At 37.3% G+C, this 22,583-nt stretch overlaps 3 protein-coding genes across 4 annotated transcripts in view; all 3 read left to right on the top strand.

The window, feature by feature from the left end:
* Positions 1-14,949, top strand: part of LOC136263635 (collagen alpha-1(X) chain-like) — a 36,981-nt gene extending 22,032 nt beyond the window's left edge. Inside the window, exons 3-5 of one of the 2 annotated variants that reach the window (XM_066058268.1) lie at positions 13,786-13,857; positions 13,912-14,025; positions 14,078-14,949. In XM_066058268.1, the coding sequence (XP_065914340.1) occupies positions 13,786-13,857; positions 13,912-14,025; positions 14,078-14,799 (908 nt within the window). In that variant the 3' untranslated portion in view covers positions 14,800-14,949. Of the gene's footprint in view, positions 1-4,471; positions 4,544-4,597; positions 4,712-4,763; positions 4,961-13,785; positions 13,858-13,911; positions 14,026-14,077 lie in introns of those variants that run through there. The other variant, XM_066058269.1, reaches the window with a different exon arrangement.
* LOC136263642 (uncharacterized) lies at positions 12,245-13,731 on the top strand. Its single transcript, XM_066058281.1, has 2 exons — positions 12,245-12,504; positions 13,531-13,731. The coding sequence occupies exons 1-2, from the start codon at positions 12,334-12,336 to the stop codon at positions 13,729-13,731; spliced, it is 372 nt and encodes a 123-aa protein (XP_065914353.1). The 5' UTR covers positions 12,245-12,333.
* Positions 14,950-17,296: 2,347 nt separating the features above from the next.
* Positions 17,297-21,674, top strand: LOC136263636 (short-chain collagen C4-like). The gene is made up of 6 exons (XM_066058270.1): positions 17,297-17,518; positions 18,154-18,359; positions 19,071-19,151; positions 20,568-20,639; positions 20,694-20,807; positions 20,860-21,674. The coding sequence occupies exons 2-6, from the start codon at positions 18,173-18,175 to the stop codon at positions 21,540-21,542; spliced, it is 1,137 nt and encodes a 378-aa protein (XP_065914342.1). The 5' UTR covers positions 17,297-17,518; positions 18,154-18,172; the 3' UTR covers positions 21,543-21,674.
* The last annotated feature ends 909 nt before the right edge of the window (positions 21,675-22,583 follow it).

Raw genomic sequence — 22,583 nt, 5'->3', positions numbered from 1 at the left:
AAACTTTTACATTTTGAAACTTTAATGTAGATGGTAAGTCACGTGAAAGCAGCTGTACTACTTAAAACAAAATTACCACAATGTACCATGTGCAGTTATGTCATTCAACGTTCAGCTACAGTCTACATGGTTCCTGGCAAATACACTTGTCCTAGTGGATGGATCATATAGACAATACTTAGATATCACTTCCCCCACTCAGTTTACTTGTACTGAAATTGTTTTCAAATAAGTGATTGGATCAGTGGTAAATCAACTTGCTGTGGATTTTTTTTTATGGATGGAACATGTGGATTACTTCAAATTCTTTGTCCAAATTTACATGACTACTTTTGTAGTAGTAGTAGTAGTTGTGTAGTCATCCATAGATTTATACCACAATTTGTTTGTACCTTTCACAGGCATTATGTATCATGTCGAATGCATGCATGCAATACTACAAATATTTTCCACTTTGAAACTTTTAATGTTGTTACTGTACCTAACATTGATACTCAGTAGATAGTTGGAGTACGCTATCCTATCCACCAATACAGAAAGGTAATTATTAAGTATGACTCATAAGCAGAAGTCCATATACGTACATAATTACATAGCTGTAGATTTGGAATACTTAATATTTTTTGATGACTAGATTGTTTTCCTTTGAGTATATTGTATATATAATTATGCAAGTTTGATAAATATTAAGAATCCTTACAAATAGTTATGAACGGCCTCATAAATTTGTTACACTCACCTTTGTGGAATTTTCCTTTGACGGTAACCATTCTGTGCAATAATATTATGGTCACTTTAGAAGATGTACTACTCTGGTGGCCTAGGAACTTGGTTGGCATGTATATGGCAGTCAAAGAGTTTGATTTGTGCACATGCAGTGTGTGTGTGTGTGTGTGTGTGTGTGTTTAATTATTTAAGTACTTATTATATATTTTGAAGAGTTCATTGTACAAACTACAAAGGTATACGTACCTCCACACAGTTGCAAATTGAACTCTGGACCCTTACATGTAATAAAAAACATTTTACAGTTGACAGCCTAGTCAACAATAGTAATGGCTGCTATACCAACAAGGATGTTGTGTTGGTAGTTAGTTTAGTACTATCACTAGTTATTCTAGTTCTACTGTTTGGTGTGACTTGGTACTTCCAGTCATCACTGGATCTACTACAACAACAAGTAGAGTATAGACAGGGAACTGTTGTTGAAGTTACAGGAACAAGTCAATGTGAGGCTAATGGGAAATTGTATGTAGTATACAACTTTGCTGTATTTTTCATATCAAACATGGGCAGTACTTTAAGTATGATATTGTACTTCAGCAAGATAAATTTATCTTGATTACCTAAACCACTTAAATTTTTGGCAATCGGACTATTGTTAAGTGTTCATACATTGGCACCTCCCACACAAAGTACAATATGTAAATCTAAAAGTACTACATACGTATGGGCTGTATGACAGCATACGCCATTAGTTTCTATCTGGCTTAACACAATCATCATGACATATTTTTCAGTCGCAGACAGGAGTCAACTATGTTAATAATCTTCATGATGTGAAGAGACAGTCATGAAATGGTTGTCAGTGTAATGATGGTACACCAGGTCCCATCAGTCACCCTGGTAAAAAAGGAGATCAGGGAACATCTGGAGTATCAGACCAAGGGGAGACCCTGGACCAAGAGAAATAATAGGTAACACTACTGTATTGTACACACACTGCATCAAGTAGTATAGCTAGTGACACAAAAAGGAGTGATTACATCATTAACCACAGGGATGTATGATAGAGAAAACTCTTTTGCATGCAAGAGTGCGTGATCTACACATAGAATGCAAGAGGTAAGTAGAAAACAAAAATAATTTATTTGAAGTATATGATGTAATGAAAGCAATTCTTGCTACAAAGCCACCCATCGTTTAATGTGACAGTAACAGGTGTGGTACAAAGCTTACAGATGAGGCAAGCTCAATAAATCACTGATATTTTATCCAATAATTGATACCATTTACATTAGAAGCAAAAGTAAATTATGGGGCACAAAGGAAACGGTAACTTTATATGATGCATGCATTGTATTTCCTGGGTATGCCAAAAGAGATATGTCAGCCCTAAGTAATGCCTAGCTGTAAAAGGTGGTGTATTAGCAGTAATTGAGTTACATTTATCTGTAAGTTGCTTTGAAGGCATCTTTGGGCTCACAGTGATACCTGCCAAGGCACTGTAAAGGTAATGAGGCTGGTTCCTAGTCAATATTTTTGGTGGGTAAATATCAAGTACTACCGTAAGTATAAACTATCAGCATTAGATACAGTACTTACAGTATAGTAGTGGATGGTTCAGTGGTTATGATCCTGGAAGTTGGTGGTGGAAAATCTGGAGATGCAGAGAAAAAACACATGTATGCAAGCATTATTTGTTTTCATGTTTTATTCTGAACAACTATTCTAACAAGTATAAGGAAAAATTAAGAATTTTAAGTTTGATCAAGGATCAAAGAAAAAGTAGGGAAACAAGGAAGGTCACCTACACCTGCTGACATACCAGTGGACATTTAATCCCTGTACCCATAACTGAATTACGGATTAAATGTCCACTAGTATAATATCTGCAGGTGTATCTTGTTTCCCTACTTTTTTCTATGATTCCTAATCAAACTCCATATACTTGTTTGTTTACTGTTTTTGTAACATTATTATGACTGGTGAACTCACACATATTGCATTAAACGAAAAGATGCGCCAGTGGTAATGTTTTGAGTGAATACAAGCCCCAACTATCAATTACTGACTTGGAAGTAAAGTGGTCGTTATGCTTTGCTTTCAACTATGTTCAGGCTGTTTCACAGCATTACAAATGAAGAAGAGTAGGAGAAGCACCTCTGCAATCAATCCAGTCACCTCAGAAAACATGGACAATTCCTATTATCCATTATCCACTTCATTCCCATTTACAAACATAGGGAAGCCACCGAGCTACCACGAATCAACACCTTGGGTGGTAAACAAAAACAAAATGGGGCACAACGGAGTACAAGGGTACGGTAAGTCCATGAAGCATGCATTGTATGTACTGCGGTATGCCAAAAAGCACCTGTCAGACTGAAGTGATGTCGAACAATGAAAAATCAAGCCCATAGCCTTAGCCATTATCACGTTATGCTTGTCTGAAGACATCATACAGGCAGGCGGGTGGGCAGGTGAGTAAACTGGCAGGAGGGCAAGCAGGCAGACAGTCAGTAGAAAATTCCATTGGATAAAATTTTACATTTTGTAGCAATCTATTGGAAGCATTTAGGGTAGTACTGAAGGCACTTTTGGGCTCGGTTATACCAAACCAATACTGCCAAGGCATCAGGATGGTATTGGGAAGTTGGTCTTTAGGTGATTTTTTGGCCAGAAAACCCAAATCTCCGTGATCCCTAATACATAGTACTATCATACTGTATGCATAGAGTATCTTGATTACTTACACCTGTTTTGTTACTTAACTCCATAAATATCATCAAGTATGCCAAATGTCAAAGTGACGAGACAGCACACCTATCAGTTTTAATCTCACACTGATAATTTTATTGCAGACAAAAGTGTCTTTGCTATTTTATGCTTTCTCTATTGGGTTTTCTCTTCTTTTTTTAAGCCAATAACTGTGGCTACACCGTGGAAAGTATTTCTATAGTAGGTCAGATCCACCTTTCAAATCAAAGCATTTTGTTGTTCCTACAGCCATGCAAAGCTAACACTGAGTTTTCCTTTATAAAAATCATACAGCACAGAGAATAGCCCAGTTAACTATTTCAGAGAAGGGTAGCACCCCCTTCAAGTAGACACAATGAAGACAGCTAGCCTTCAATGGCATGGTATTTAATATAGTCTGTAAACATCTTTCATTCATAAAACAGAGTTTCAGAATTTCAAATAGCCAAAGTTTCTTGGAAAACATCTAGTGCTTTGTAATATTGTACAGTGATGATCAATAACTTTTATGCAATTTTTCAGCTATCTCATACAAATCATTTATTTAATAGCTTCAACATATGCAGTGCACTATGCAAATAGAATAATCGTGTACATGAGGTGCACATGGTTGTCCTAGATATTGTATCATCATTATGTCATCACTACTACACTCATGCATCAAGCTCTACCAACCATAGGATCTGGCTTCACCTAATTACAAAATTCAAACTTAACACTCACGACACAGCCTTGATTAACTAGTTTCACAACTATTTCAACTGTTTTATATTGTTGTGAATTCGGACAACTTCATGTAGACTTTCACCTGGTCACCCCCAATCCCCCCAACCCCCAAAGGAGAAATCCTAGATTAAACACCGGTGTACATACAGTAGACCCAGGATTACAAGGACCAAAAGGACATATGTATTGGACCACGAGGAGACCCTGGTGATAGGGGACCATGAGGTTACACTATAATATATGCAATAGTTATCATATCATACAGGAGATACTGGATTACGTGGACCAATAGGACAACCTGGTGAACCTGGAATGAAAGGAGCCAAGGGTGATCAAGGTGATACATGAAGGGTTTATGTGTGTACTTGAATGTTATCAAGTGTGTTAGTAGGAGACAAGGGAGATCCTGGACCAAGAGAATTAACACAACTGACATCTCAAGGAATGAAAGGAGAAAAGGGTAATGATGGCTTACCTGGACCAATGGGTCCTAAAGGAGAACAAGGTGATACACTGATATTCTCACACATCACATTGTTGTCAAACACATTTACTAGGACCAACTGGATATCCTGGTGAGGAAGGAGAACCTGGACCAAGAGGACTGAAAGGAGAAATGGGACATCAAGGAATGAAACAAGATAAAGGAAAGAAGGGTAGCAGTGGCCATGAATTACCAGAACCAACAGAGTTAACTGGTCCTAAAGGAACTACAGGACATTCGGAAAGGTGACAAAGAAGAGAGGAGTGGAGGAATTGTGTATGTAAGATGGGGACATGACTAGTGTCCATCAACTGCACAATTAGTATGCAGAGGTAGAGCTGGTTGATCAAAGTAGGATCAAGGTGGTGGTGTAGGTTCACAGTATTTACCCCTAGCATTTGTTATCCTACCCATGCTGCAAAATTTGTGGTTACATAATTAGTTTATGATTGTAAGACTGATGTTAGCTGTGCATTGTTGATAACAAGAAGTTTTCACTATGTAAATGTACTGGTATTTGCACTATCAATTTCAACGATCGGGTATCTCATCACATGCATGCACAGTATGAATTATCATGTACGTACCCTATTCTTTGCTTATATGTACAATTTACAATGTAACTGCAAAATAGTAGCAGATAATGCGAACACTTAGGGCTGGGAGATTATATCGATTGTGGGATTAATCGTGATTGTCTCTGAACATGGATCTTGTAATAATTATATATAATTTATTATGAAGCCATAAATACACATAGGCTTGGAGAAAGTCTATGGGTTTAGAATTATTTAATTTTAAAGTATATCACATACTTATGTATAACAAAACCCTACCACCAGTTAGGATATTGTTGTTGTAACAACCCATGGCCATGCAAAGGAGCAGATGCTGAGGTATTGGTAAATTCTACTTCACACTTTTAAATGGACGCATTCATAGTAACTCATTAATAAGGCTAAGCAAACAACAACCGATATGTGTTAAATTTATATACTAAAAAGCTTTCTAGTCTAAATTCAGGGTGTTGGCACCAAATTCACCTGAAATGTCATTATTAAAATTTTTACCATTAACCTACTGTACCATCACAGCCATTTCTTGGCTGCCACCTTGGATTTCACATCTTTTTTCACCATAGCCTTTTTGGGGGTCGCACCTTTTTTTACAGCTTGGCTGTTTTTGATTAGATTCTAATGTAACAGGTAAGCTTTACGTACAGTGTAGTAAGATTCATTCACACAATGAACTGTCTCAAAAGTGCATGTAGGCTTGTTTTCTGGATCATGTTCTTCCACAATGGTACATGCGCACCATTTCAAATTTACTGATAATAATACATTTTCACGATGTTCAGAGACAATCACGATTAATCCCACAATCGATATAATCTCCCAGCCCTAAGTGTTCGCATTATCTGCTACTATTTTGCAGTTACATTGTAAATTGTACATATAAGCAAAGAATAGGGTACGTACATGATAATTCATACTGTGCATGCATGTGATGCGATACCCGATCGTTGAAATTGATAGTGCAAATACCAGTACATTTACATAGTGAAAACTTCTTGTTATCAACAATGCACAGCTAACGTCAGTCTTACAATCATAAGCTAATTATGTAACCACAGATTTTGCAGCATGGGTAGGATAACAAATGCTCGAATGGTGAATTTAGAATGTCATGTTCATCATATTTTGTTCAGACTCTTTTTTTATTGTGATATAAAAACAAGCAAGCCATACTGATGTAGCATGCTAGCCACTATATTAATGTGGATCTCAAAGTATGTTATGAGCAATACAGTGACATGTATTCTTATAGAGACACATAACATGATATTGTAACATAACTTCCTGATATGTCTGCTTCAACAAATTTCATAGTTGATAGCTGATGGTATGCATAAACGAAACATTTACATACAGCAAACAGGTTCTGTGTATCTTATAGTTGTGACACACCCATATAGTCCATAAAATCTAGTGCTTGATGCATACCTCTGCTTTAAGTACACTGGATCACATCCAGGTCAGATTTGGGTCCCATCCAGATTGCTATTTGGTTCAGTAGGTCAGCCACTGACCTCGTTTCACCCATGGTGTAATTTATTAATTCCATGTACTTGAATAGTGTATTTTGTAACAGTAATATGCAACTAACCAAAAATCTTGTTGAAGGAATGATACTTGAATTTCTTGACATTTTAAACTAATCTTTTTGAAATACACTGACTACTTACATGAAAAGAGAAAAGGGGTAAGTGCACAGTATATGATTGGACTTATGCTGCTCTTCAACTGTCAGGCTCAGTTATAACACACGTATCTGATTTGTAAACATGGCACCCGAGGGCTAGCAATTCAGCCCAGGGGTTGTACCACTTCCCAAAACGAGTAAGAGCAAACTGAAACTGTGGATATTCATTCCAGTGCAATTCATTAGCTTGATGTATTGGCCATGTTCATTGCCTGGTGACTTCCTGTGGTGGTGGGCTTATGGTTTCTTTGGATGGTTTTGAACTAATTAGTGGCCAGACTGTGTGGTCAAAAGGAAGTATATACTTATATTGCTAGTTACAACCTTTGCAAACTGGTTTACAACTGATTTATATCACTGGCGGCAGCCTTTGATCTGTCCACACACCATACTACGACTGCTCTTGTACAACACACAAACTTTACATACATAGCACTATTCTGTATCAATACCACTGGATAGACTCAGGCCTGTAACCAGGATTTGTCAAAGGGGGGTTCGACTTTGACATGGTAGGCGTTTATGGCAGCAGGGGTCTGGGGGCGTAGCCCCCAGCCGCTGACACCACTTTAATATTTGACTTCTCCTAAATGGTATAAAATTGATCGTACACACTAATGACTCCAAAGAGCAGTTGTAAGTGTATAATTTTGACTATAATCCCTTCAAATCTGACATACTGTATAATTTGAAGTTAATCTCAACTTCAGTATGTGCAGCAACTGCACATGCTTGGGTTAATTTTAGTAGATACATTGCTTCTAAAATAATCAACACATGAAGTTATCCATTTACTATCTACTTATTGGTGTTTTGCTCAGTACTCCTCTACTCATTCAATAGCTATTATTCCTTTGTGTCACACTTAAGTGACATGAGCTATCTAGGTCACATGTGACTTCTTGGCTGTACTGTACAATGTTGTGGTTTCTTAGGACAGAGACTAAGTAGGCTTACAATGCACATACAAGTACATAGCTAAATACACAAGGCATTTTTCCAAGGTGGTTCACATATTTGATGGTGATTCCCAAATCATAAGTGCAGGGGTCTTAGGGCATACCCCCCCCCCCCCCCCCCCCCCCCACACACACACACACACACACATTTTAAACAATAAAATACTTCAAAATTACATTGATTTATGATTTCTTATTGTATGTTTAGTCCTTTATCAATATTATTACAGCTATTTTAGCTTAAATTTTCAGAGGGGAGTTTCTAGAACCCCATGCATGCCTGCCCATATACACCCCTGCACATCAGTGAAAGAGCTAGGACATTGCAAATATACTCATGCAGATAGTTTTTATTGTGAACTTCCTTGCTATAATAGTTAGCAGGCCAGCACTAAATGTTTAACTGAACATCAAGAGCATTACATGCACACAAGCATTTCTCAGGTATACTAAGCAGTAACTACTATTACTATTGGTTATCTAGCAGCTATATAAAACACAGACCTCTTCAGCTACATCAGTACAATTCATTAATGAGCCACAAATTAATAATTTGGGTTGTCTACACTTTACTAATAAATAGTAGATAATCTGATGATTTTAGCCACAACTATACAAATCTGAAAAATAGGTATAGCACGGTGTTCAGATAAGCACATTATAGAAGAGGTTCAGCTTGGTCTTAATTGTTTGAAAGCTTTAACCATGAATGATTAGAGTATTTGAGTGACTGTATTTAAGTGACTGTTGTATTAGAGTATTTTAGTGAGTGTTCTATTAGAGTATATCGATCCTTTTAGCAAATTTCATCCCCACCTAGATCTTAGTTGTGTAGAGGTGGGGCTTAGCTCCACCTTAGTTAACACCTCAGAGCAGCCTTCAGTGCCCTACATATAGCCCCTCTCTACCTTTCGGCTGTCCATGTCTTATACGCCAGCTTAAAACTTTTTTAAAAAAAATTGGTAATCCTGGTGGGGGGTTCGTCCGAACCACTCGAACCCTCCCTGGTTACGGGCCTGAGACTCACACACAACAACATGCAGAGCCACACTATCTACATCTATAAAGTTTCCATCAACAGAGACAACTTGTTTGATCATAAAATTCTATTAGTACCGAGGGGTCCGTAAACGCAGTACTTAGATTTGAGAAATCTTAAGAAAGATTCAAGATTTTGACTGAGATTTGAAAAGATTTTAAGATTTCAGTTAAGATTTGAAATACTATGTTGTAGTGCTGTGGAGCTGTGTTCTGTGCCTGGTATGAGTCAAGGTACGAGTCTACTGAAGAGGCTACTCTTTAGCTATTGCAATACTGCATACTACCAGCAATAGAGCTTAGTATATGTGGCTAATTTGCCTAGTTAAATTGGCGGCTTTGCCCGCTGACACGTAGCAAGTTAGCCTATAGCTAATGGAACTGTTCCCAATGCATCTATACAGTTACCTCACATATTAAGTAATCATGACTAAGAGCTAGCTCTCCTTGTATTGATCTCAGTAGTGATGAGAAAATTCCTAGATCTTGAGTTGTACATACTTCATTTGTACTGAGCAACCAAGATAGTGACATAGCAAACTACTTCAGTGCTGGTCACTGTAGCTAAAGCATTCAATCAAATCAAATAGCCCTGCATGCGCACATAAGCTCAGTAAATCTCACACTAGAGTTGGCAAAGCTTAATTATACTATTATTAACTACTACTTTGCCCTAGCTTTTCATGCCGCACATGTATAGCTGTATTATAATACTGTATGCATCAAATAATATGTCTAAAATCATCATGTTTTGCCATGTCCATGCAAGTTGTGTACATTTTAGCTATATCATTATTTGGACATCTCTTGCAACTGCTGACAGTTGGACTGCATAATTGTCTCGATAATTGTGTACAACTTCAGCATATCAATGGTGTAGTTGACTTCAGCAAATGTGGAATAATATGATATCAAAGATACCACACAATTAGATTTTACACATAGATTCCACACTTATATATAATATAACTTATAGTGCAACTGTCTTTGAGACTGTCTACCTGAGTTAGCAAAGTGATATGGACATTGACCCATTGAGATATAAATTATTAGCTAGCATGCTTGTTAAAGTTTGTGCGTGTATTGTAAATTGTATGTATATACATACGTACATAAACTCAGCTAAGCGAAGGTATCAGATGCGTTCATGCATTTCAAGGTATCAGGTGCGTTCATGCGTTCAGCGCAAGTATATCAACTTCCAAACTGGTAGTGGATAGTTCCTGAGGTTGCTGCTCCATCTCCTGTTATCTTTCACTAAACAATAATAGATGAGATAGTAATTTAATCTGCTCGAATCTGTTCAGCTAAGAGTGTGATATCATTTGGACACATTACTTGCTGGCATGGTAGAGTTAAGCTTACACATTACATAGTGCATGTTGCTACATAGCTAATTATAATTGGACTAAGCTTTCATACCTGAGCTTAATGTTGTGGGATGCTGGCACAGGATACCAGTGCAGGAATATTCAAAAGCATGCAAATTCTTTGTAACCAAAACCTTAAGATTTCAGAGACTCCAGTCAGCCGTGTTGTGACTTGATCCACAGCCACATACAATCAAGACATGTGCCTATGGTTATGAAGCCACAGCAGCAGGGATTATTAGTCTTCTCTGTATTCTTCTTGCCAGCATGTCTCTGACTCCCTATACTGACAAAGGCTTTCAGTAGCCTTCACAGCTGAGGTCCCATATGAGTGGGATAACAAATTAAACTACATAGCAAATATCACTACTTGTATCACTAAAAGCAGGGGTCCCACATGTGTAGCTAAACTTTTCATTTGCTGCATGAATGTTGGCTAGTCTATATCGAGGTCTATACTATATCTAGAATATAGAGATTGAGATGTGTTGATTATAATTACTGTATGATGATTTTCAAGAATGTGAATATTGATGAGACGTGCTATAGCTACTCCTGATTTAGCTAAAGAGCTCACTAAAGAGATGTAGCTGTTAGCTATTGGAGTTTTATCTTGGCTATTATGTCAGGAGCAATATGAATCCGTACATGCACCATGCTCACTCTTTTCACAGGTGTGAATTCAGTATGTACACTCACCTAACAAAGATCCGAGTCAGGGTCACTAACTAGCTTGTCCCAACGAGTTCGTCAAGTAGCTAAAGGCGTTGCGAAGAAGAAACAACCTCGGGAACAACTGGCTATATCTCTGGCAATATACGTAAACTGCAAGAACCCAATAATCGCACAGTACACGTGGACGAACAGGCCTAGGTGCAAGACAGCCGCAAGAATATGTGTTAACAACCAAGAGCTTGAGTAAAATATCCAAACGTTTACTGAAATTTACTAACAAGAAGATTAAGATTTGATTGTGGTAGTCTCAGATTCAAAGATTTCAGCGAGATTTTAAAGATTGTAAAAGATTGTCACGAAGATTAGGAAGATTTTAAAGATTCTATGGATTTTAATGGATTTTGCAGATTTCACAGAGATTTGAGAAGATTCTTGTAGATTGCATGGGGATTCCAAGAGATTTGAATCTTGGATAAGTTAGATTTAAAGCGTGGCGGACCCCTCGATTAGTACAAATGATAAACACCTAGCTAGGGAGTGTAATAATTATGTCAACAACCATTATGTAACATGTTATAATAGTTTGTCACTTAATATGTTGAAAGGAGATGCCTATTACTAAAATTTCAGTCAGTCAGTAAGTCAAGTCATTACGTCTAAGTCCCTTAAATTAGGTTAGGTAATCCTAAGGCTGCAGCACATGTTGCTGCCTGACCTTCAGTGCTGGTCACTGTAAAGTGTTAATAATAATAATAATTTTAAAAACAGAAGAAATTCCAGAGCTGGTAACTTTTGTGCATTGAATTTGGACTCATTTAGGCCAATAAACACAAACGTATAAATAATTATGACCACTGACCTCATACGTAGATCAAGTAAACTAGATTATGAATTGTCACCAAAGAGGGCTCTATATTATAGCAAATACAACAACTGGAAACATTATCGATTCTCATATTCAATGCATTGAAACCCTCAACTGCTAAATGTTAAAATTTCCTGTATACAGAGACACTTGAAGACTCATAGCAAAGAGCATATAAGGAAAAGATGATAGTTGTCTTCTATGTATCATTCTAACTAGTTAGCTAAGCAGACATTGCATTCTCAAAATGTTAAAGGGATGACACCATTCACTGCTATTCTCCTTTACAGATATAAACATTCACAAGCTGTCTGAAAAGGAACCCATAAAGTTTCATAGGTTTGGTTGCCAAATGTTGTTACAGTAGTATTACTCTGAATGCATACCAAAACAACAACAACAACCTCATAGTAATACTTAGTCAGTTGGCAATTGAAGTTGGCAGCAATTTTCTATACTGTAGCAGTAGTAGTAATGGCTGCTACCAACAAGGATGTTGTGTTGGTAGTTAGTTTAGTACTATCACTAGTTAGTCTAGTTCTACTGTTTGGTGTGACTTGGTACTTCCAGTCATCACTGGATCTACTACAACAACAAGTAGAGTATGATAGGGAACTGTTGTTGACGTTACAGGAACAAGTCAATGTGAGGCTAATGGAAAATGTGTTGTGTCTTATTAAAGTCACTTATTATTGTTCAATCACAACAACATTTGTCATTTTACTACAAAATGTGTGTTGTAATTATGTGTGAGTACTATGGCTGTATACTGATGTAGGCTTTGAGGATGAACTAACATACACGACTGCATTAATAGCAACCAACATTGAAACTAGGTCATGTCATTCAGGTCAACCAGGTCACGTTTTGTCCATGCATGTCATCTGGGTCTGACCCACCAAAATGTTCAGGATTGGATCATGTATGAAATAAATAAATTAGGTCGGCGGTGTAACGCATCACCTCATGTGCCATGTCCACTTATAGGGATTATGTGTTATTGTCTGTACATTAATCTTTAAGTATGACCACAAGGAGCACTTTGGCCTTACACACACTACAAGTCATCATAGAAATGAAACAAGCTAGATCTATACTTGCAGCTGTACCAAGAGTTAATACCCTTAAAAATAATGAAACCAAGGTAGGCATATGTGGAGTCATATATTTATCATTAGGTATATTGCAGTCTGCCTGCGATCATTACAGTTTAGTCTTGTAGCAAGCCAGTTTCTTTTGTGAGCCATGCCCACTTATCGGGAATGTGAAACATTGTTGGTAAACATAGAGCCATGCTTATTTATCAGTTGAAGTTTGTAGGTATACATGAACGAAGCTCATTTATAATATATAGCAAACGTGTTTTGCACTTTGATACTTTGATCCACGCTCATTGATTGATCATAAATTATAAAAGTTGTCTGTTTATTTAACATGTAGCTACCCATTTATATGCTGGTAGAGTGCCTAAAATGTAGTTCTTGGTGCATGTCTCCATTTAATTAATCCCGATCAGTGGGTTATCCAGGCCAGCAGTACTGACCCAGTTTCAATACTGATACCAACCAAGTGTTACAGTTTAAATGCTGCTTTCCATTAATTATAGACCACAAAGCCATACAAGTTAACATATCATATTCATTACTATAATTATTATGTCTCCTTATTCAGTCACAGACAGTAGTCAACATCATTAATACTCATCATGATGTGAAGAGACAGTCAGGAATGATTGTCAGTGTAAAGATGGTACACCAGGTCCCATTGGTCCTCCTGGTAAAACAGGAGATCAGGGAACACCTGGAGTATCAGGACCAAAAGGAGATACTGGACCAAGAGGAGACCCTGGTAATTGGGGACCAAGAGGATTAATAGGTTACACTATCATGTATATACACATCATTGTTTAGTTATTATATCATACAGGAGACACTGGATTACGTGGACCAATAGGACAACCTGGTGAACCTGGAATGAAAGGAGCCAAGGGTGATCAAGGTGACACATGTAGGGTTTATGTGTGTACTTGAATGTTATCAAGTGTGTTAATAGGAGACAAGGGAGATCCTGGACCAAGAGGAACAACACAACTGACATCTCAAGGAATGAAAGGAGAAAAGGGTAATGATGGCTTACCTGGACCAATGGGTCCTAAAGGAGAACAAGGTGATACACTGATATTCTCATACATCACATTGTTGTCAAACACATTTACTAGGACCAACTGGATATCCTGGTGAGGAAGGAGAACCTGGACCAAGAGGACTGAAAGGAGAAATGGGACATCAAGGAATGAAAGGAGATAAAGGAGAGAAGGGTAGTAGTGGATTACTAGGACTAACTAGTCCTAAAGGAGCTACAGGACAGAAAGGCATGAAAGGTGACAATGAAGAGAGGAATGGAGGAACTGTGTATGTAAGATGGGGACATGATCAGTGTCCATCAACTGCACAATTAGTTTACAACGGTCGAGCTGGTGGATCTCGTTGGGATCAAGGTGGTGGTGTAGGTCCTCAGTGTCTACCTATAGACCCCAACTATCATACTCCAATTAGTGGTACACAACACAGAGCTCGAATGCATGGAGCTCAATATTATACTCTTACTAACAGTCAAAGTCATCTTCATGGAAGACATTACCATGATGTACCATGTGCAGTTTGTTATGTCACTCAACGTTCTACAGTCTACATGGTCCCTGCCAAGTACACTTGTCCTAGTGGATGGACCAAAGAATACTATGGATATTTGATGTCTAAATATTACACACGTCATCCATCACATTATACTTGTATGGACAGTGCACTAAAATCTGTAATTGGTTCAGCAGAAAAACACGATTCCTTCACATTTACCTTTATAGAGGGTAGATGTGGATCACTTCCTTGTCCTCCATATGATAAGACCAGAGAATTATCATGTGCAGTTTGTACAAAGTGATACACCATCACCTTTACTGAAGTGGGATCATAACTTTGTTAGTTGTAATTAGCAATAAATTAGATTTGTATTGCACAATGTGTATGCAATATTGTGACTGTAAACTGCCGCATACTTCTGTACTTCTACATGAAAGCATATAGTAACTGAGCATACACAGTTTTACTTAAGGTGCACTGTACGTATGTATTTGTAGTATGCATGTTACAAATTTCACAAGTAAAACAATACTGGCTAGCATAGTAGAGTTAAATATGCCAAGTGCTAATAATGGCTAGTGTTATCTCAGTAGAATTGCCATACGTATTTGTACGATTCCAACTAAACATCCAAGTGAAAAACCTACACTTACTTTCCTTGGGCTTATGCAACAATTGCTAAGCAATGACATACTTTGGCAGTGCCTAAAGGGATGTCAAATTTGGACTATATTCACAACGAAACTTGGAACTAAATATGTGTTCATAACATACTAGTATGCACCAGTTACATGACACACCACTGTATCTCGATAATGATAAGCGTATATGTATTTGATACCCCAAGATTACCTGGAAACATATGGACCAAGAGGAGGCCCTGGTGACTGAGGATTAATATACACATCATTGTTTAGTTATCAAACAGTAGGGTAGTACTGCATTGTGTCCCAAAAATGATGCTTGATGCTTAAAATGCCACCTTTAAAATCATCCTAGAGACATCTTACGTGATGAATGTCACCTTTACGGAACAATATCACACACGCACACACACACACACAAACATCAAATCTACTTGCAGGGTAAAACTATAGCCACCAAGTGAGAAGTGTGCATGTATTGCATATTGTATACCAGGAAAAAGTAATCTGGCAAATCACATCTTATCCGTCCAGCTATCCTATACAACACAAACATTGGTATACATATTTTAGGCATATTAATACGTAGGGAGAGAAGATTCACTGAAGTAGAATATCCGCAAATATTTCTCACCATATATGGTTACTACAATTGTAATAAGTTTACAAAGGCTTGTGTTAAGATTATATACATACACTCTATTGCTCATAACATACTATAATTAACAGTTTCATAGAATTCATATGCCACTATCTAAATTGTAGGATAAGAATGGGTGTTGAATTTTGCAGTTTCTTACTTTTGTTCAATAGTTTGTACACTCACTTGGTAAATCTGATCAACACCAGTATGGATGATTCGTAGCATACGTATTGTGAGCATGTGATGAGATCCTCACGGTTGAAATTGATAGTGCAAATACCAGTTACATTTATGTACATAGTGAAAGCTTCTTGTTACTAATAATACACAACTAATGTTAGTCTTATCATAAGCCAATTATGTAACCACAAAGTTTTTAGTAGGGCAAGATGCATGCTACAGCCTACTACAGCTAGTACTGTACAGTACAGCCCTACTAATCTGTAGTAGGGTGTACTTAAGTTTCTTTGTCTGATGCGTTATGATGTAATATAACCACAATACGTTAAAATGCGTTCTATAATAGGCTTACGCTATACGGTATCTCCAATACTATGTAGCATACTAGCCACTATTGGTGGATAACACCTCAGAGTATGTCATGAAAAACAGAGTGTATGTATTCTTAGAGACACACAACATGATATTGTAACATAACTCTCTGTGATGTCTGTTTCAATAAATTTCACTGTTGATAGCTGATGGTATGCATAAGTGAAACATTTACATATGGCAAACAGGCTCTGTGTATCTACTTTTGTTGGGTATCAGTATTACCTAACACAGTGTTTTATTCAAGCCAGCAGTTTCCCACATATTTACTGGATAGACTCACACAACTCAACAGACCCACACTATCTACATCTATTGAGTTTCCATCAACAGAGACAAATTGTTTGACCATAAAATTCTATTAGAACAAATGGTAAACATCTAGCTAGGGAGTGTAATATGTCAATAATCATTATGTAATGTGTTATAATAGTTTGTCACTTGATACGATCTACTACTAAAATTACAAAAAGTATCAAGAAAAAATTCCAGAGCCGGTAACTTTCCTGTATACAATTTGGACACATTTAGGCCTGAGATGATAAGCAGACACATATACCACTGGACTAATACAGTAGATTTAGTATGAATTGTCACCAAAGGGGGTTCTATACCAACCACGACGACGACTGGGAATATTACCCACTCTCATATTCTCAGCTACAAAAAACCCTAAGATGGGACTACATTTAAATATTCTTGTATACAGAGACACTTAAAGACTAATATAGTGAAGGAGTACAGTATATTATGCAAGTCAAGGAAAGGATGACAGTTGCCTTCCATAACCAGATTAAGTGTTGATGTAGATGTGACACCATTCACTGTTATTATCCTTTACAAATGTAAACATTCACAAGCTGTCTGAAAAGGAATCCATAAAGTCTCATAAATTTGGTTGTCAAATGATGTTACAATAGTACTCTGAATGCACACAAAAACAACAATAACAACAACACACATAGCCAGTTTTGGCAGTACTTTTCTACACTGTAGCAGTAGTAGTAGTAATGGCTGCTACCAACAAGGATGTTGTGTTTGTAGTTAGTTTAGTACTATCACTAGTTAGTCTAGTTCTATTGTTTGGTGTGACTTGGTACTTCCAGTCATCACTGGATCTACTACAACAACAAGTAGAGTATGACAGGGAACTGTTGTTGAAGTTACAGGAACAAGTCAATGTGAGGCTAATGGGAAATGTGTAAGAAGTATACAACTAGTAATATGTGTGAATAGTATGGCTACTTAGGCTTAAAAGATGAAAAGCATGACAAAGACTCTTTTATACAGCCCTGGTAGATCAAGTTAGAGAGATGAAAATGTTGTTGATAATTAAATTAAACTCATGCGAAACTGCAAAAAAGTATGTGACAATTGTTTTTTTCATACTGGTGCTACGCCCTTTAATTAGTGAGTTATTTAACAAAGTTGTGCTTAGGCAGTGCCGTACTTAATGATGACATTAAGAGGCATCAATATTATTACAAATAATACAGCAGTTCAATGTACAGAACAAGACTGCAAATAAATCTGAGAGTGCTGCAAAGTAATGGTCTCTAGCTTCAAACAATTTTTGCATTTGTATGATAAAGTGACAATGGAATCATAGTTACAAGTACTGTGTCGCAGATTAAAAGTCTGAAGTGAGGACCCTACGTATTTCTACCAGTGGCTGGATTTAGGATTGACATTTTATGATAACATACTTTGTGAAAGTGGGAATCACTTATTTCTTTAGTGAAAGCCTTGAACACCGAAGGCCTTTTATAAGAGGATGTTTGGTTATGTCACCAATAATAATGTCATGTTCATTTAGTCACAGACAGTAGTCACCTATGATTAATACTCATCATGATGTGAAGAGACAGTCAGAAAATGATTGTCACTGTAAAGATGGTACACCAGGTCCCATTGGTCCTCCTGGTGAAAAAGGAGATCAGGGAACACCTGGAGTATCAGGACTAAATGGAGCTACTGGACCAAGAGGAGACCCTGGTGATAGGGGACCAAGAGGATTAATAGGTATTAAGTCACATTATGGTAGTACTGTATGGTAGGGATCATGGAGGATTGGGCTTTCCTGACGAAAAAAATCACCCAAAAACCAGCCTCATTTTTCCTCCATGACATTTTGGCAGAATTCCCAAATGCTTACAACAGTTTCTATGGAATTAAAAAAAAAAAAAAAGTTGAAGTTTCTGCTAACTGACTGATGCCTCCAGTTGAACATAACTCGAAGGCTATGAACTTGATTTTTTTTTGACTGTTTAGGTATTGATTCGTGGTAATGCATCATACTTCAATGCTGAATTGTCTGTAATATCCACAGTGATGGGATTAATTAAAGAGGCACTTCTTCTTTGTAATGCTATGTAATGGGTGGAACATAGCTGAAAACAAAGTGGAAAGGTCATACAACTTTTTGATAATTAATTTTCAAGGCGTGTGTTTGGTTAACTCAGTGTTTGGCACCATTCTTAGTATGCACAAGTTCACCAGTAGTGAATTATTTTATAACAAAAAGTAATAAAAACGTACAAGGAAAATTTTACATTTGAGTTGGGATCATAGAATAAAAAGCAGTGAGACTGTCTACAGCTGCAGTGGACATTTAATTCATACTTCAGTCATGCTGATAGGCTATATGATCAATATAAAAATTAAATGTGCACTAGTATAACCTTAGACAATATCCCCTTTTCTATTTTATAATCTGTCATTTGATATACACAGGAGATCTAGGATTACCAGGACCAAAAGGAGCTACTGGACCAAGAGGAGACCCTGGTGATAGGGGACCAAGAGGATTAATAGGTTATACTATCATGTATATACTCAAAACAGCCAAGCTACGCAAAAAAGGAGCAAGATGTGATATCAAAGGTGGCAGCCAAGAAATGGCCGTACTGGTAATGATGCCGCCTTTGATATCACATATTTTTCATACTAGCCTGTTTTTAGAAGGCCACACCCTTTTTCATAGCTTAGCTGTTTCGGATTAGATATCATTTCTTTTTGTATTTGTACACGGTATGCTGGCTTTTGTCTATCATTTTTACCTGTATCTTCTACAGGTAAGCAGAGGAACTAGACTTTAGTGTACCATTTTGAATGAATTGAATATTGCCTATTTAGGGGTCTTGAAATATGTTTGTTACATGCATGTACAGTTGGTTTTCATGTATAACTCATTGATACTTTAAGATCTTCTGCCTTGATACAGTAGTTACCTAGAAAATTCAACTAGTTTGTGTAAGCAGTTTAGCCAGTAGATTGACAACAGGCTGACTGCTCTATTAGAGTATCTCGATCATGTGACTCTTATGGTATTGCCATTTTTATTCGATTACTTTTTAATGCAGCACACATTTTTTTCTGAGCATTTCTAATACAATGCATATAGAATGTTCTAGAACAATGTAGAGTTTCCATGGATAGATCTATGAAGTTACGTTCTGATGCAGTAAACTTAACTTCCATTTATAAGGTAGAAATTAAGTGAGGTAACCAGTGATAGAGTGGAAAAGAGTTTAGGCATATCGGTGTGAAGGTTCCTAGCTTGTCCCTTGAATTTTTCAACATTTTCCACCACATTTTCCACCACGATTTCTTTTACTTCTCAGTGAAAGCTCTATTAGAGTATCTCAATCACACTTGTTTCACATGTTTGGTTCTTGCTTTATATCACACTCTCAGTATTTTCAAATCACAGAAGGTCAGTGCTATGATGGTCAGCCTATCTGCATATTGATTTTTGACTTGTTTCTGTCAGTAGGTTACCCTGCAGGTGTGACAAAAAGATTGCACATGCAATTTTTGAAAATCACTCATAACTTTGTACCGCTTCTACTAATCTGTTCACAGATTGGAAGATAAATGCACTATAACATGCTCTTTGTACCCTCCAAATTTGAAAAGAATCTAATAAGGCTTGCACGACATATGAGAGTTTTCATTAGTGTTGCAAAAACAAACTAATGGAGAAGAAAACAAGATGAACCTTAAAGGTATGTATTTTGAAGACGGCTGAATTGAAGTTTGGTATGGAAGATGTCCCACCCTGAGGGATGTTTCACAGAAAAAGGGCTATTTCTGTTCAGCTGTTACTGAGGTACGAATGAATGAAATGGTGTTTTTCTTGGTTCCTGTAAAATGCACATTGTCTGATTTTCTTGGCCACACAACACACTATCGTGTGTCCGGATCATTGTTTAGTTATCATATCTACAGGAGACACTGGATTACGTGGACCAATAGGACAACCTGGTGAACCTGGAATGAAAGGAGCCAAGGGTGATCAAGGTGACACATGAAGGGTTTATGTATGTACTTGAATGTTATCAAGTGTGTTAATAGGAGACAAGGGAGATCCTGGACCAAGAGGATCAACACAACTGACATCTCAAGGAATGAAAGGAGAAAAGGGTAATGATGGCTTACCAGGACCAATGGGTCCTAAAGGAGAACAAGGTGATATACTGATATTCTCACACATCACATTGTTGTCAAACACATTTACTAGGACCAACCGGATACCCTGGTGAGGAAGGAGAACCTGGACTAAGAGGACGAAGAGGATATCAAGGAGAGAAGGGTAGCAGTGGATTACCAGGAGCAACAGGACTAATTGGTCCAAAGGGAGCTACAGGACAGAAAGGTGTGAAAGGTGACAAAGAAGAGAGGAATGGAGGAACTGTGTATGTAAGATGGGGACACGACCAGTGTCCATCAACTGCACAATTAGTGTATAGTGGAAGAGTTGGTGGATCCAGTTATGATGAAGGTACCAGTAGTAATCCACAGTGTCTGCCTCTAGATCCCAAACACCTCACACAAATTACTGGACACCAAGAAAGGTCATATATGTATGGAGCTGAGTATCGAACGTGGACCGGAAGTCATAATCATGATGTACCATGTGCAGTATGCTATGTTGCTCAACATTCTGCAGTCTATATGCTCCCTGCCAAGTACACTTGTCCTAGTGGATGGACCAGAGAATACTACGGCTACCTGATGTCTGAACATCGCACTCATACTCCTTCACAGTTCACATGTGTAGATGTAGCATTTAAATCAGTATTAGGATCAGCTGTACATCAGAAAGCATTGCTTTTCTACTTTGTGGAGGGAAGATGTGGAACACTTCCTTGTCCACCGTATGACGCCACCAGAGAATTATCATGTGCAGTTTGTACCAAGTGATACGACTATTAAGATGGCACCATGACTTTTGTTGTGTTAGATTTGTGTTCATCTATCCATTTGTATGCATTATTTAGACCAATATTCACCATCTAACAAAATTTTCATGAGTACGTGTGTATCATTACTGTACATGTATAACCTCCATGTAAGGCCATGAAAGCTGTTTCTGGTTCCCTTCCTGGTCATTTTTTTGCTGAATGAATTGTGCAATCACCATACAATAATTTATTATACTAAACCTGTTGAAAGGTTTTCATGTCTTGTAAACACACATTTCTTATAAAGATGCACTAACTTTATACATTTTCCCTATAATTCCATGTATTGCTATGTCCAGGTATGTTCAACAGCCAATTTTGGCAGGTTTTGATAAACCTGCTTTTGCCAGTTTTGGCAACATTCAGTATCATATTTTTGCCAATTGTGGCAAAATTAGGTTTATCCCAGATGTTGGCAAATTCAGCATTGTCCATATTTTGCCAAATGTAAATCCAACATGTTGCCATTTTTGTCAATCTATTGGGTTCCATATTTTGCAGCTATTGGGTTATTGCCAAAGTTGGAACAGCCTTAAAAGCAAAGTCTGGCAATGTAAAGAATTTTATTTTGCCATTGTTGGCAATTTACGAAATGCAACTTCAAAGTAGTGACAACAACAGAATTAATGTAAAAGGTACCAAGCTTCCAAAACTGGCTCTTTTAAGCCTAAATTTGGTAGGACCTTTTTTTGGTCAAATTTGGCAATAATTCGTTCAGGAACATACCTCCTATGTCACCATAACACAAAGTTGCAAAAAAAAAAAAAATCCTGGCCACCTGGTCAGTTTTGGGGAATTGGTAGGACCAGAAACATATAATTAAGTTTGCATAGCCAAAAAGGTTTTGAAACAGAAGTTATTTGTACATACTCAATTGCTACTAAATTTTTCTCCAAACAATTTAGTAGTTGCTGAAATAATAGTTTGGATATTCGACTATTCGGTTGGCATGACATTATTCAATTCACAAATGTTTGCTAACACTGTAGTAAGCTGTGAT

Source organism: Dysidea avara, chromosome 8, assembly GCF_963678975.1.
Source record: "Dysidea avara chromosome 8, odDysAvar1.4, whole genome shotgun sequence".
Taxonomy (NCBI): Eukaryota; Metazoa; Porifera; class Demospongiae; order Dictyoceratida; family Dysideidae; genus Dysidea; species Dysidea avara.
The sequence above is the reverse complement of the archived record's forward strand: the minus strand, read 5'-3'. Positions and strand labels throughout refer to the sequence as shown.

Bases quoted from the DNA above. Each gene is read 5' to 3' on its own strand.
- LOC136263642 (XM_066058281.1), top strand. From the start codon at position 12,334: ATGGCTGCTACCAACAAGGATGTTGTGTTGGTAGTTAGTTTAGTACTA. The intron at 12,505-13,530 runs GTGAGGCTAATG...CTCCTTATTCAG, and splicing joins CGTTACAGGAACAAGTCAAT to TCACAGACAGTAGTCAACAT.
- LOC136263636 (XM_066058270.1), top strand. From the start codon at position 18,173: ATGATTAATACTCATCATGATGTGAAGAGACAGTCAGAAAATGATTGT. The intron at 18,360-19,070 runs GTATTAAGTCAC...TGATATACACAG, and splicing joins GGGACCAAGAGGATTAATAG to GAGATCTAGGATTACCAGGA. The intron at 20,808-20,859 runs GTGATATACTGA...CACATTTACTAG, and splicing joins GGGTCCTAAAGGAGAACAAG to GACCAACCGGATACCCTGGT.